Source organism: Phalangium opilio, unplaced genomic scaffold, assembly GCF_054372755.1.
Source record: "Phalangium opilio isolate 3A_F unplaced genomic scaffold, DU_Popi_V2 ptg000038l_1, whole genome shotgun sequence".
In the NCBI taxonomy this organism is placed as follows: Eukaryota; Metazoa; Arthropoda; class Arachnida; order Opiliones; family Phalangiidae; genus Phalangium; species Phalangium opilio.
This window is the reverse complement of record NW_028324161.1, coordinates 4,857,285-4,873,335: the sequence shown is the minus strand read 5'-3', so window position 1 is coordinate 4,873,335 and position 16,051 is coordinate 4,857,285. Positions and strand designations below refer to the sequence as shown.

Sequence of the window (16,051 nt, the reverse complement as noted above, 5' to 3'; positions counted from 1 at the left end):
TTAATCAGATAGTTTGGCCGCCATGTTGGAAAATGGCCGCCATCAATGTCATATAGATACAGTATATGGTTCAAAAATTATGAAAATTGGTAATAATTATGTTAAAGACCGTCTAAACATCATTCTTGAATATCGAAGACGTGCAACTGATAGTTTTGGCGCCATCTTCGAAAATGTCTGCTGGAAATGCTAAATATATTTCAAATATATAAATCTTTTTGAAATTCCTTTTTTGAATAGATGATTTTCATTAACGTAATAAACAACAAAAAATGGATATCTCGAACTCGAAATTATCGACGCCATCTTTAAAAATGGCAACATGAAAATCATTGCCCTAAATTCTGATAGAAAGAAAAGTTATTCTAAGCTGTTATTCTCAACATGTTGATTAGAGAATATGATTTAATATGGGGTTTATACATTCTAATGTTGTTTAAGATTAGAATTTAGACAAATCTCTATCATTTCATACATATTCATCGTCATCCTGAAGATTTTTCATAATAATTGCATGTCAGAACCCTTGATTAGGCGCTACACTTAGCTGGGGGCCTTGTCAGCGCCCCTCCCCATCATATTCCAAATTGGACCTGCGGAACCGCTGTCATTGCACACGGGATCGGCCAGCGGGCCCGAAAAACGCCACTTGAGCAGGTGACAGAAGCTGGACACCGTCAACGGCGAGCCCAGTCAGGAGGTGGTCGGTGACAGGGAAGGATTAAGGCAGCAGAAGACTCGAGGGGACGGGGGAGTTCTATCCAAGCACAAAAGTGCCATACGGCCCAAACAAATAGTGTATCCGCGCCCATAGACGATTGCCAATAACGGGGGCGACCCAAGGCAACACTTGGGCGGGCAAAACCTTCACGGAATGGGGCAAGGAACGGTCTGAACCAAGGGCGAACCCAAGGAACTCTCGAACCGTCACACCGAACTCGGGCCCCTCCGCCACGACAAATCCTTTGAGTTAAAAAGGTTAAGAGAACACTTCTTTCATTTACGTGCTGTAACTGGGTGTGGTTATGATAAGGCATGGTTTAAAGTAATGACAGATAATCAACATCTTACAAACTTGTTGCGCTTTTTTAATGACCATATTGCATCTAAGGAAGCCATAGCTGCTGCCGAAGAGAGATTTATTTTCGCTTTTTTTAGAGTGATAATTGACACGTCTGTCACGTCACGCTTCAACTATGTAGATATTACACGTATAATGGAACCGTTGTCACACATACTGTCAAGTCCTCATTTGATCTCGCGAAGCTTCATCCAACAACCGACGCCGCAAAACTACATTTTTTTCGAGCGTATCTTCAAGTCCAACAATAGCTAGGAAACGATTTAATCCCGAACAGTGGGGATTGGTTCGCGATCGCAAAAGTCGAAGAACCATTCACACCATTCTCCTTCCGGCATCAAATGAACTTATAACACTCATAATTTGTACCTGCAGTTTGCAGAACATCTTGTATAAAGAACTGTGAATGTAGACGATCTGGATTAGCTTGCTGGGCAATGTGTGGTCATTGTCAAGGTATTAGCCGTAATAAAAAAATCTTCAGAATGACGAGAAATAAGAACGAAATGTTAAAAATGTGTCTTAAATCTAATCCTTGACGACACTAGAATGTATTTACCCCATATAAAACGATTTTTCCTAACCAAAATCCGAGTAATATGGCTTTCCTTTCCTTTTTTCCAGATTTTATTATAGTAATATTTCTGCGACCATTTTTGAAGATGGGTCGATAATTTAGACTCGAAAATAGTTATTTTTATGGCGTTTAATACGTTCATGAAAATCATCAACTGAATAAAAAAATATCGAAAACATTTATATATAGGTAATATATTTGGCATTTCAAGCAGTCATTTCCGAAGATGGCGCCCAAACTATCAGTAGCACGTCTTCAATTTTCAAGTATGATGTTAAGACGATCTTCATCATAATTACTACCAATTTTCATAATTTTTGAACCATATACTGTATCTAAATGTCATTGATGGCGGCCATTTTCCAACATGGCGGCCAAACTATCTGACTAATGGCTTCAATATTTTACTATGAGGTTCACACAGCTCTGATTATAATACCTTTTAATTTTCATAATTTTCTAACAACATGGTGAAATATACTGTACCTAGCATTGACGGCGGCCATTTTCCAATATGGCGACCAAACTATTGAACACAGAGCTGTAAAATTTTGCCATGATGTTCATGTGGCTCCGTTCATCGTGTGTACCAATTTTCATAATTTTTGAAGAAGAACGTGGAATACATTGTGGCTGTAATTCCCGGCGGCCATTTTCCAAGATGGCGGCGAAAGCTCGCGCTCTACAGCAGGGGACTTTTAGTATATTTTTTGTTGGGGCAAAAACAACACATGTACCAATTTTCATCTTTATGTTCAAATGTTCTAGGTCAAGCCCTTTTTTGGCCTATCTGTCCTGGCCTATCCTGATATCCACTTCCTTTACGCTTAGATCCTTTAATAGTTTCTGAAGCCAAAGTGCTTCACGACATGCCTCTGCAAGCGCCACATACTCAGCCTCGGTTGACGAAAGTGCAACCAGGGTCTGTTTGCGACTTGCCCAGCTTATTGATCCGCCTAGCCATTGAAATATGAATCCAGTATTGGATTTTCGGTCAGTTGTATCGCTGGCCCAATTGGCATCCGCATATCCAATGAGAACTCCCCAATCCGCGTTGGTGGTTCCGAGTTTAAGCTTCATGTTTTGTGTTCCTTTCAAATATCGAAGAACGCGCTTTACTGCGCTCCAATCTTTGGTAGATGGTTTTGAGATCTTCTGACTGAGAATTGACACTGTAGCTGCTATGTCGGGTCGTGTGCAGGTTGCAAGATATAGGATACATCCTATTGCTTGACGATAGACGTCCTTATCTGACATCTCATCCGTGTCGTCTTGTTCTGTGTTTTTCATGTAACCTACATCCATCGGGGTTTTAGCAGGTTTGGCATCTTGCATACCAAAACGTTTCGTGATGCGTGATATGTAACCCGACTGGTGGATACTGAAAATACCGTCAGAATCGCGTTCGATTTCTTGACCAAGATATAACTTAAGCTCTCCGAGATTTGTGACTTCGAATTCACCTTCGAGTAACTGTGAACAGTCTGCAAGGAACGCTTCTGTCCCTAGTGCTATGATATCATCAACATACACGAACAGATAACACCATTCGTTTCGTACTCTCTTTGAGTAGAGACAAGGGTCTGCAGTCCCTCTCTTAAACCCGTCCGCTTCCAGTATCTTGTTAAGTTCTTCATTCCACATTCTAGCTGACTGTTTCAAGCCATAAAGACTTTTCAGTGGTTTACAAACCAAATGTTCAGTCTCTGGTGTCTCGATACCCTGCGGTTGAGTCATGTAAATGTCTTCATCTAAGTTGCTGTTTAGAAATGCCGTCTTGATGTCATAATGACATACTTTTAATCGTTTATGACCAGCAACTGCCAATAGAGCTCGGAACGTTGAATGTTTCCCCACTGGAGCAAACACTTCATCATAGTCGGACCCAAACTTTTGTGAAAAACCTTGCGCGACGAGGCGAGCCTTATACCGGCTTATGTTTCCGTTCGCGTCTCTCTTTGTTTTGAAAAGCCATTTGCAGCCAATGGCCTTTTTATTTGATGGGAGCTCTGTAAGTATCCATGTGTTCATTGTCTTCAAGTGATTTCTTCTCCTCCGTCATAGCGGCTATCCACTCACACTTGTTAGGACTCGTGAGTGCTTCATCAATGCTAGAAGGATCGTTGGTTTCTTTATCCTTCTGCGCAATCATGACTTCAATCAATCTCTCTGAGGCCTGTCCTTTGTTAGACCTAGAAGACCGTCTTACTTCTTGGTTGTTAGCCTCTATAATTTCACTCGAAAGATTCTCTCCCTTTCCGTCGGTTTCTGGGTCCACTACTTCATGTGCAATATTTTCTTGATCATGCATTGTGGTAGTGCTTGGCGGCAGTAAGTACTCCTCCTCACATGTTGCTTTGTCGTGTGAAAGACAATGTTCTTCAACAAATTTGACATCTCTACTAATTGTGATGACGTCGGTTTCAGTATTTACCATTCTGTATGCTTTTGAACCTGCTTCATACCCCATGAAGGTTAATTTAATCGCTTTTCTGTCTAGTTTTCGACGTTTTTCATCAGGGATATGAGCAAACACCGTACAACCAAAGGTACGAATATGGCTTAGTTCAGGTTTCGTACCATACCAATGCTCGAATGGTGTTTTATCAACCGCCCTGCTAGGCAACCTGTTCTGTAAGTAGCAGGCTGTGTTTACTGCTTCACCCCAATATTTATTTGGTAACTTTGCTTCTGTGAGCATGCATCGGGCCATCTCCGTTAGGGTACGATTTTTCCTCTCAGCAACCCCGTTCTGTTGCGGAGTATAGGCAGTAGTGAGTTCCCATTCTATGCCTTCCTGGCTGAGAAAAGTTTTCATCTCTTTGTTGACGTATTCACCGCCACGGTCTGAACGAAATTTCTTAGGTTTCCTGTTGTATTGTGTTTCACAAAGGCGAACGAAACCACGAATATGTTCAGCCACTTCATCTTTACTCTTGAGGAGTGACACGATAGTGTATCGACTTTTGTCATCGATCAATGTAAGCATGTACCTTTTCCCACTCGGCGTTACCGTTTGCATTGGACCACACAAATCCGTGTGAATCAGGTCAAGAGTTTCTTTAGGCCTGTTTTGCGATTCCGGGAACGGCAATCGCGCCATTTTCCCTTCAAGGCATGCGTCACAAATGGTTATTTTATCGCATTTCTCTATTTTTATACCGTCACCTAGTTGTTTATTTACTAGTGTTTCCACAGCCTTAGGGTCACGATGGCCCAGCCTTCGATGCCACAGATGAATGCAGTTTCTCAATGCTACATTGTGAACCAACAAAGCTTCCGTTGGTTGCTCTAATTTATATAGATCGCCCTCATTGCTTGCTTTTGCAACAACTGATCCATCAGCTTGAATAATCTTGCAATTCTCGGCATCAAATATGACATTCAACCCATTTTTCACCAGTTGACGCACCGACAGCAGACTACCAGCAAGTTTTGGTACAAATAATACGTTTTGGACCATTGCTGTAGTGATCTTGTCACTTTCACAAATGCATTTTAGCTGCCCCGTACCTATTCCTGTCGCCTGTAGATAGCCACCATCAGCTGCGTAAACTTTGTCTTGAAAGGTTTCATCCAATGTTGTGAAAAAGTCTCTGTCATTTGTCATATGACACGTAGCGCCTGAATCCACATACCAGGCGTTACCCTTGGGTTGTCTCGTGATCTTGAATGACGTAAAACTTTGTTCATCACTAGCTTGTTTAGCAACACTCGCTTTCTGTTTCCCGGAATGTTTAGGTTTTGGATTTTTCTCTTTCAAATGCCAACAGTCTTTCTTAGAATGACCTATTTTTCCACATTCCCAACATGTACTGCGTCGCGAGCCTCCGGACGTTGTGTTACTTTTATACATTTTTAATGCTGTTTGTGTGTCAGTGACATCGGTTTTACCTGCCAATCCTTCACGGCGTTTATACTCATCAATTAGCTTTCCTTTGACTAGTTCCAACGTTAAGTCGCTTTCATTTCGTGTTTCCAAAGCAATTATGAGAGTTTCGTAGCTTTCTGGCAGACTGCAAAGTAACAAAGCAACTACGAGGTTTGCTTTTAATGTTTCGCCCAAGCTACTTAAACGATCGACAATATCCAACATTTTTTCCAGATGTTGTTCCATATTTCCAGTCTCGGTCAGTTGACTTCGACATAGTGCCTTTAAGAGAAACACTTTGCTACATAGTGTACTTTTCTCATGGTAGAGTCGTAGTGCTTTCCACACAGCATCCGCTGTTGTTTTATTACGAATGTGCATAAGCTGGTTATCCTCAACAAACAAGCCTATTGTAGCCCTTGCTTTCCTATCTTGTTTCGACCAAACCGTGGTTAACGGTTCTGGAGGGTCTTCATCAATCACATGCCATAGATCCTCTTTTATTAGAAACATTTCCATTTTGAATTTCCAAACCTGATAATTGGAGTTATTCAGCTTTGCAAACTGGACTTTTGTTGCATCCGCCATTTTTCGTTATTCTTTAGTTTTAGTTTTGATTTGAACAGTATTGATACACACATATACCGAACCACACCCAGCAACGTTCAAACGACAATTAATATAAATTAATTCACTGTCCTTTACTTTGTTTAACGTAATTAAAGCATCCTAGGCCCATAACCTATTGGAAATATCAGGGGTGTCTTAAACTAAAAGAATGACACAGAGCGTAGCTCTTATTTATACCGCATCTATATTTCTTGCGCAGCAACCGAGAGAGATTATAATACAATACTAAAACAAAACTAAAATGTGAGAGAACACATTGCAAACAATACAGAAAAGTAGAGAAGGGATTGCCATCTAGTGGTGGATAAAGTTGTAATTCTACATGCCTCACAATCAAAACATGGCACTGAAGATAAAGCTGAGAGAGGGAGCAACTTCTCCCACCCCAATAATTTCAAACATTATTCACACGTCCTGTTAAATTATCAGTAACGTCCTGGTGTATACGTACTATATAAAAGTCACAAAATGTTTAGTCACTAATCTTTTAAATTGGTCAAACTTAACATTCGATTTTTACCTCATTTTATTTTTGATGTTCATTACCAAACACCACTAAAATAATTTTCCTGATAAAACAAAGCATGAATTAAAACCAGGCATGGATATAGTTTTGATGCTTTTATTAATAGTTACCTATCATCTTCATATAAAACAGTTCCGAACACAATTGACTTCATGCGATATGAAGAAAGCTCAATTCGTTTCTTACTAACCGTCTTTCCGAAATCCCGTCCCTAAGAAAGATACCTAACCGATCGCTAAACGCGCCCGGCCCCAAGCCCCCAACCAAACCAAGTCGAATGATTTCTCAATTCCGCGAATTTCCCCTCTCCTATGACTATAACAGCATAGTACAAAAAAACAAGACGGCCCAAGGGCTCGTAATAGTAGCCATATCGTACGAGTGAATAGCCCCTCTATACCCTACCCTAATGAGTGGATAACCCCTCTATACCTTACCCTAATGAGTGAATAGCGCTATCTTTTACAATGCTTAAATGATTTACCGTGCATAAAATCAGAGTGAATAGCCCCTCGATTCCCCACTCTAAACAGTGATTAAATTATAACCGTATAAATTTACTTATGCTGTAATTCTAATATTCCGGCGAATCGAAGAACAGATAGTTTTTAGTGATAATCCCCTCGATGAGTTTACAACATAGACTTATGCCGATGCACACTTATCGCATCTTATAAATTTCTAACAAGGACTTATGCCCAGAAACTTTTGAAAGAGAAAGTTTAGTTATAGTGATTACGCATTTTAGTGATTATCCCCTCGAATTACCTTTAGCAATGCTAAAATGATCAAACGCATAACGCTCATTTAACACTATGTTAGCTCTATCTAAACCCACATTTGAATTAACCGCCAAAACGTTCCAGTCAAATATAACATAGATGACGATAGCTACCGAACGAGAACGAAACACATGAGGAGCGCGGTAGAAAAATCGTTATCTATTTAATTAGCACATACATAAAAAGAAAATAAATATAAAAACCCCAAACATACAAATTCATAAGTATCCGACCCCACAGATAAAAATCCAAAAGTTTCCGACCCCACAGATTAAGAGGTACCCCACCCCATATCACCCCGACATTTTAGAGATAAAAATAAATAATAAAAAACTCGGAATTTCTATCAAGTCTCTATGGTTTAGTGGTTAGAACGTTAGTGTACTACTCCAGCGACCCGGGTTCGATTCCCGGGTCTGACCTGAAAATTTTTTAATTATAATTAAATCTCTAACCGAGCCCAGTAACCCCTATGGGTGGGTTGTGGTAATATAAAGTTCCTTTTAAGCTAAAATCTGACGATAACGAAGCGACAACCCCGGCCACTACTACTACTACTACTACGACGGCTCGGGTCAAACTAAGAGCCTATCGTATACTACGATATGGCTATAAAGAGAAAAATTCCAAGAATAAAAGAAGTTCCCAGGTGCGAAAAAGAAAAACCGCTCCTCGCTGTCACGAAAGAATGAGGAAAAGGGGTGCAAAATGGACTGCAAGGTTTTGCGCTCTAGGCGAGCTTCATTTATATTGATACGTGGAGTCCAGGTTGAGGGGCAAATAGAGTCTTTGTAACCCACGTGAAGCGATTCATCCACTCGTAGGGTATGGTCCTTTTTTCAAATTTTAGGCCACCGCCCCCAACGCGAGCGCCATCTAGCGTTCTAGATCGGTAATAAACCTCGCCGACGCTACCTTTAAGGTGTCGAGGGAATTCTTACGTCCCTGGGGTTACACTAAAGCTGTTGGTTTTGACCTCGAGGTCACAGCTAGGGTTAAATAAAATAGCAAAATAATATATCGCTAAATTAGCCTGATATCTGCAATGTGGTAGTTAAAAAAATATCCACGCGTTAACATTTTCATTCTCGTCTTCTTCGTCGCGATCCGCCATTTTTAAATAGCAAAGAGGAACCTGTAAACCGGAAATTCGGTACCCCCTAAAAGTTTTCTCAATATACCGCAAGGGTCGCAAGGATCGCGCGTAACAGAAAACCACGAAAAGTAGAAAGCTTGCGTTGCGAGTCCCGGGGGTTATTAATGGTCTTGAATCAGATAAACTTAAAAAAATTAATTATGAAAACCCTACTTTTATACACACCAATCTCTGACGGATACTCATCAATACGTTCATTTACTTGAGTTTGTAAGGAAGTTCACTTCATAGACACTTTCGATTTGGACAAATGACCTGCTTGAAATACTGAGGAAACCGCACTGGATAATAGAAATTTAGGCCAAATACTACCCCATCGCAGTTACTGTCCGTTTCATTCGATGTTGCATTACTGCTTTTGAGTAAAATAAGTTTCAGTCATATAGTAGGACAAGGTAGTTGTATTTATACGAATCACGCTAATGCATTAGCACCTGACTGTCAAAAGGTTTATAGGTTGATTCGGAACTTAAAGGGAATGAGAAGCTTCGTTTGAAAAATCTCTGATTTATATAACAAAAGATAGAACTAATTTCTGTGAATTCAAAAATATCAAGCTTTTAATTCTCTGATTTCGGCAATATGCATTTGAAAATGCTTCATATGATATTATTTGAAATCCACCTTTTTTTAAGAAAGGCTAAAACGTTTCAAGTAGTTTGACGTCACAGATATATTTTTTCACGTGAGATGGTGCCACTCTCTCTGCTATCAGACCCAGAGTTTAGACTGGCGAGAAGCTCGAGACGCGTATAGGATTCCCGCGCTTTTGTTCCCCACGTCATAGTGATGTAATCAAACGGGCGAACAAGCTCGACAAGACAAAATTGTTGATATATCGAAATTGAGTTTTCGTGATTTTTCAATGGATTTTAAAAATAGAAACTTTGGCTCAATTATATTAAAAACTTGATATTTTGAAAGTAGAGACTTGAAAGTATAACATATTACCACTTTCGTGGTAAAATATGATATGAAATTGTGAATTCGCATACCCTTTAAACCATCTATCTATCACACAACTTTTGAAGCAGTATGACATCTTTTTCCCATCGCTATTAGGTTTCTTCAGTTGGAGAGAATCTGCATTTATTAGCATGTAATTCCACATTTAATGGTATTTGTCATGTTTTAGTAACTCCCAGGCACTGACGAAGTTGGACAACACACAATTACATAGAACACTAACAGAACGCGTAAAAACGTATCAAAACATGTCCCGCTTTAGTAAATTTGCCGGTAACTTACGACAACGTTCAATATCTTACATATAGTTCAACTCAGATGTACCATTTTCCTCTCGGGCTGTTTACAATACCATCATACAATAAATAAAACTCAAATGACTAGGTTTATACATTTATTTTAAATCGGTGGTCATATTATGATTAAATTATATTAAAATTAACATCGGTAGTCTACGATAAGTACATTAGTTCGAATACCAGGCCTATCGAGACAGTGTAAAATTATATTAAAAATATAGGCCTAAATATTCTTCAACTACTTCGATGTTTCGTCAAAAAAATTTGGATAAAGCAAGCTAAGATTGGACGTGGTTGTGGTTGTGGTTGTTGTAAGAGTATTTCTGAAGTGGACCATCTAACGACAGTAAGTGAAGTATGCTATCGAATCGCGACTTCGAAGTCACTTCTTTGATGATTAAAGGTGTCGTCACAGAATAGTCCTCGGTAGACACAAACTCTGTAAAAACCTAAACCATAAAAATATTAATTAGCTTAATTCTAAGAGTTGAATTGTAACGTTCACCAGAGGAGTGACGAAAGATTGGTTCCAAAGATTGTTCAAGAAACTGCTTGAATTTATCGCTGCCACCTTTGGTTCATCAACACCAACAGATGACCTCATATTGATAATTCCTTGAGAGTGTAGGACACCAAGCGTCGCGCCGGCGACTCCCAAACAAAGCATCAAAGACAGCAGGCCAATGATGACTGATCGAGGTATACAAGAGGACAATCTCGCACCACAGGTTTTACGTGTATCACGAGCGTGTCTCTCTCTGTAGATGATACTGGTTCGCAAAATATGGTTGTGGATAAGCTTGGATAAATCATAAACGTGATCCGGTGGATCCGAAAAACGAACAGACTTTTTCAGATCTAGGACAATTATTTGCATTTTAAAAGATATGTTGACACTTGAATATGGAAGAAAACGTCCTTACTATCATTTGTAGATGAAACTTCGGCGACTGATATGGAGTAATCCTCGAACTCTTTTGCTTCATGATCTGAAATCGAATGATGCGACTTGGAATCTTGTAAGAGGTCGTGGACAGTAATGGCTTTCACAAGATCGACGCTCGTCTTCGGTATCACTGGGGTTGAGCAATTTACACATGATGTATCTGAAACTTGTTCGTGCATTGCTATTTGTTAAAAGCTGCAGAGTAGCCGACAGTACAATTCTTTCAATAATTCTGAGTACGAAATACACGAGCGAAGACTTTTATATCACATTTCTTCATAAAAGTTATAAAAAATAAATTTATTTAAAAAAAATAATTTTTTGTTCGAATTATACTTAAAAGAAAGTTCAAAAAATAACCCGAGAAAATGAATCTTTTCACAATTTTTAATATTAGTTTTTTTTTTTTTTGCTCCGTGTTTATTGTCGAGCTAGGACCAAAGAAAAGAAGCCTATCTTGTAAAAACAAGACGGCCCAAGGGCTCGTAATAGTAGCCATATCGTACGAGTGAATAGCCCCTCTATACCCTACCCTAATGAGTGGATAACCCCTCTATACCTTACCCTAATGAGTGAATAGCGCTATCTTTTATAATGCTTAAATGATTTACCGTGCATAAAATCAGAGTGAATAGCCTATCGATTACCTACTCTAAACAGTGATTAAATTATAACCGTATAAATTTACTTATGCTGTAATTCTAATATTCCGGCGAATCGAAGAACAGATAGTTTTAGTGATAATCCCCTCGATGAGTTTACAACATAGACTTATGCCGATGCACACTTATCGCATCTTATAAATTTCTAACAAGGACTTATGCCCAGAAACTTTTGAAAGAGAAAGTTTAGTTATAGTGATTACGCATTTTAGTGATAATCCCCTCGAATTACCTTTAGCAATGCTAAAATGATCAAACGCATAACGCTCATTTAACACTATGTTAGCTCTATCTAAACCCACATTTGAATTAACCGCCAAAACGTTCCAGTCAAACATAACATAGATGACGATAGCTACCGAACGAGAACGAAACACATGAGGAGCGCGGTAGGAAACGGGAAAAATCGTTATCTATTTAATTAGCACATACATAAAAAGAAAATAAATATAAAAACCCCAAACATACAAATTCATAAGTATCCGACCCCACAGATAAAAATTCAAAAGTTTCCGACCCCACCCCACATCACCCCGACATTTTAGAGATAAGAATAAATAATAAAATACTCGGAGCTCCTGTCAAGTCTCTATGGTTCGGTTGGTATAATGTCTGCCTATAGCGCCAGCGACCCGGGTTCGATTCCCGGGTCTGACCTGAAAAAATTTTAATTAAAATTAAGTCTCTAACCGAGCCCAGTAACCCCTATGGGTGGGTTGTGGTAATATAAAGTTCCTTTCGAGCTAAAATCTGACGATAACGAAGCGACAACCCCGGCCACTACTACTACTACTACTACTACTACTACTACAACTACTACTACGGCTCGGGTCAAACTATGAGGTTATCGTATACTACGATATGGCTAAAAATACAGTTTTCGTTTGAAATACACGGATTTTTTAAAAAATAGCGGCATTTTTGAAGAGGAATGGGCTAAGGGGAGGGAGTTGGAACTACTACAACTTTCACCACGTTTCACCTTAAGTTACTTATGTGATAATAGGCAATTAACAAGAGAGTATCTCTGTACAATGCATGTGCGCTTTGAAAACACATGAAGCAGCGTTTGGTTTATCGTCCCCTCACTTTCTAAAATTTTCTCCTTCGTACTTTCAGAGAGAATTAAAGGGTATGAGGAGCTTCGTTTGAAAAACCTCTGATTTATATAACAAAAGATAGAATTAATTTCTGTGAATTCAAAAATATCAAGCTTTTAATTCTCCGATTTCTAATTATTATTTGGCAATATGCATTTGAAAATGCTTCATATGAAATTGTTTGAAATCCACTTTTTAGGAAAGGCTAAAACGTTTCCGTACCCCGACGTCACAGATATATTTCTTCACGTGAGATGGTGCCACTTCTCGGCTATCAGACCCAGAGTTAAGATTGGCCCGGGCGAGAAGCTCGAGACGCGTATAGGATTCCCGCGCTTTTCTTCCCTCACGTCATAGTGATGTCATAAAACTGGCGAACAAGCTCGACAAGACAAAGTCATTGATATATCGAAACTGAGTTTCGTGATTTTTCAATGGATTTTAAAAATAGAAACTTTGGTTCAATTACATTAAAAACTTGATATTTCGAAAGTAGAGACTTGAAAGTGTAGCATAATACCACTTCGGGGTAATTGTAAATTCACATACCCTTTAAAGAAACAAGAAATTATCTGGAAAAATTTAGTGAGCAGGTAAACACTTACTCATCAGAAATTACAAGCTAAAATGAAGAGTACACAAGATTTTCAAGTTTTTATTTGACATTTACTTTGTAATCCCATACAAATTTTGTTTTCATGAAATTATCAATAAATTTAACCCATGTAGTAATTTGAAACTGCTGCTATATTTGTATTACAAATAAATTATGATATTTGAGACCAGGCTACTAGTTTTATAACGGACGGATTTGACACTCGTGCAAGGTGTCTTGACACACCAGTCAGATGACTAGACTATAGATACCATCATAAGTTTATAAGATATGTTCCATAAGTATGACACTACCTATACTTCGTAATATTAGAGACTTACTAGGAGCTAGTTCGAGAACGACAAGATAATTGACTACACTCGGTTAATTTTGCAGTCCATCTTACTATTTAGTCTGCATTACTAAGCCTTTGACAGCGCCTCACCAGGCGTCGCTTTACCTCGAATCTATGACGTTTCACTTACGTCACTTCATGACAAGCTCTCCGTAAACAGTGACAAACTTATGGAAAATATTTTAATAACTTATGATACAGTTGCTATTTTGGCAATATAAAAATGTAAAATAGTTTTTCGAGAGAATTATCTGACTAGTCAAGTAGGAGATCAGGTATCTTCTTTTAATTCGTTCATTCTTATTTGCACTCTCATTTCAGCATTTTCTCTTAATAGTGTCTCGTATATTGTGTCTCTTTCTTTAGTCTAAACAAGCTGCCCCAGCAGAAAGGACACTCGTGCGGGATATGTAAGATAATTAAAAAGTGAAAAAATAGGGGCTAAAAAAGCGAGCATGAGGTGACAATTTCTTTACTAGACGCCATACCTTCAGTTCTGAGCGAAATAAATATTATCTTAACAGTAGAATTCGCAGCAGACAGCGTAACTCTTTATCTTTAGAAGGAAAGTTATTCTCTAGCTACTAGCACCATGCCCAAACAACCGCGCGCGCCTCGGAGCCGGAGTCTTTATCCTCTTGCACCATCGCTGGCTTGGGAGGAGGCGGAGTCTATTTATCCTTTTTTGTCTCTTCAACTAGAGTTCGTTCTGGTGGAGTCACCAAATAAGTGTTTACTTAAAAAACTCGAAATCGGAATGATAGGGATGAAAAGCCCCAAACACACGGTTTTCCTGTCGCCATGCATTGCCAAAGCTATGCTAGAGAGACCTTGAAAAACCGGGACCAATACCTCGTGCGAGGGGGAGATTCTCCCCCGCACGAGTAAAAAGATAAATATTTAAGTCAGTATAATATGAATTATGACTTAAATTAGAAAGTTTGCACAGATGGCCTAATGGAGCAAGGCATCAAATTACGTTCATTTAAGAGTAGCTTAAAGCAAGTCTGGCCTGTGGTTTAATTTAAACTATATGCTCCCATAATTGAGGGTGGAGATTAGCAAAGCCTAGTTACAACTTCACCCTCCTAGACGAGTTCTGATTGGTTCCATGGAATAACTAACACTAGGGATTAAGCATGCATGTTCCAAACACCCCCTAGCAGCAGCTACTATCCCTAACCGGAAGTTCTAAGAAAATTGGACCAAATATCACGTGTCCTATGACGTCAAAATTAAAATCCTGTCTAAAATTGGGCGCCGCCATCTTTAAAATCCGCAAAAACGATTTATTTTGCCTAGAGATGGCGCTATATCTACATTCGTTTTGGTCCAATAAATTGGGGGAATGAAGAGGGGAATCAAGGAATAATTCGGAACATGTAGTTGGCGACAGTATTTCATAGGAAACACGGTTAGTGAACAATCCCTAGCGTTAGTTAATCCATGTTGGTTCCAGCCTTTGGAAAGGTAAAATTGGTGTATAGAGCACGGCACATAAAGTTATGTTTACATTTTCAGCATTGGGCGATAGGACATGTTTACAAAACTCGGCCAAAGCCGGAAACCAATCAGAATTCATCCACGATTGCGAAACTAACACTAGCCTTATTTGCTAAGGGACCGTCCATAAACTACGTCACGCGAAAAAAAGCATTTTCTGACCCCCCCGTCCCCCCAGATCACGCTTCGTCACGCTTTTCTCAGACCCCTCCCCTAAAAACCACGTCACATTTCTTTAACCCCCCCCCCCTCCGCACTATGATTTGTCTTAATTTACAAATTTAATTTGATTAATTTCTTGAGTGATATGCCGCCCTCTCAGAAATATTTTGCCCGGCTGAAAATTCAAGTTCTCTTCCGTTTTAAGCTTTTTCCCTCTGTTTGACCTTTAGAATTATAATGTCTGGATGTGCTTTTTATAAGCTTCAAAAAAGTTCCATAAAGCTTAGTTAAAGGGGCACACTTTTTAGGTTTCGACACTGTCACCGAAAACAGACTAATCGAGCTTGAGATTTAGAAAATTTGCCAAAGAATCGAAACCATTTCAATGGGCAGGGGGATTTGATTCATCCTCAAAAATAATAGGGGCGAATAAACAGAGACATAAGAGAGTTTACGCTGTTTATTTTAATTGCGCTATTTAAATTGGCTATATTAAGGTGTAAATAGTAGATAATTGCTTAAATTTTCTACTATTTAAGTGATGATGGAACAACAATTGTGGTAAATTATTGTAACGTGGACTATGGAATGTTGTCTTTCTTCTTCTATAACATAAGAGAGCAAATCGGCCTCTTACTGACTTCGTAACAAAATCAATGCTAAATGTGACGTCACGCATCGAAGAACCCCTCCCTCCCCCTTGTCACGGACCGTCACAAATATAGAAACCCCCTCCCCCCCATAAGAGTGTGACGTAGTTTATGGACGGTGCCTAAGCTCAGCAGACCAGTCAACTTCCCCCTAGACTATGGGAGCATCTAGTGGCAAATTAACCACAAC

The 16,051-nt window shown here is 39.2% G+C and overlaps 1 protein-coding gene and 2 long non-coding RNA genes across 3 annotated transcripts in view; 1 reads left to right on the top strand and 2 right to left on the bottom strand.

Annotated features, from left to right (window-relative positions):
- Nucleotides 1-16,051, top strand: part of LOC149682750 (uncharacterized) — a 289,717-nt gene that overhangs the window by 190,374 nt on the left and 83,292 nt on the right. The window lies entirely within an intron of this gene.
- LOC149682763 (uncharacterized) lies at nucleotides 6,484-7,015 on the bottom strand. Its single transcript, XR_016365523.1, has 3 exons — nucleotides 6,796-7,015; nucleotides 6,680-6,728; nucleotides 6,484-6,609 (listed from the first exon to the last, which is right to left on the bottom strand). It is a non-coding gene; the product is annotated as an uncharacterized LOC149682763 (long non-coding RNA).
- The window catches only part of LOC149682761 (centrosomal protein of 290 kDa-like), a 30,460-nt gene continuing 27,643 nt past the window's right edge, over nucleotides 13,235-16,051 (bottom strand). Inside the window, exon 32 of the mRNA XM_089834171.1 lies at nucleotides 13,235-13,913. Within this exon, the coding sequence (XP_089690297.1) occupies nucleotides 13,818-13,913 (96 nt within the window). The 3' untranslated portion in view covers nucleotides 13,235-13,817. The remainder of the gene's footprint in view (nucleotides 13,914-16,051) is intronic.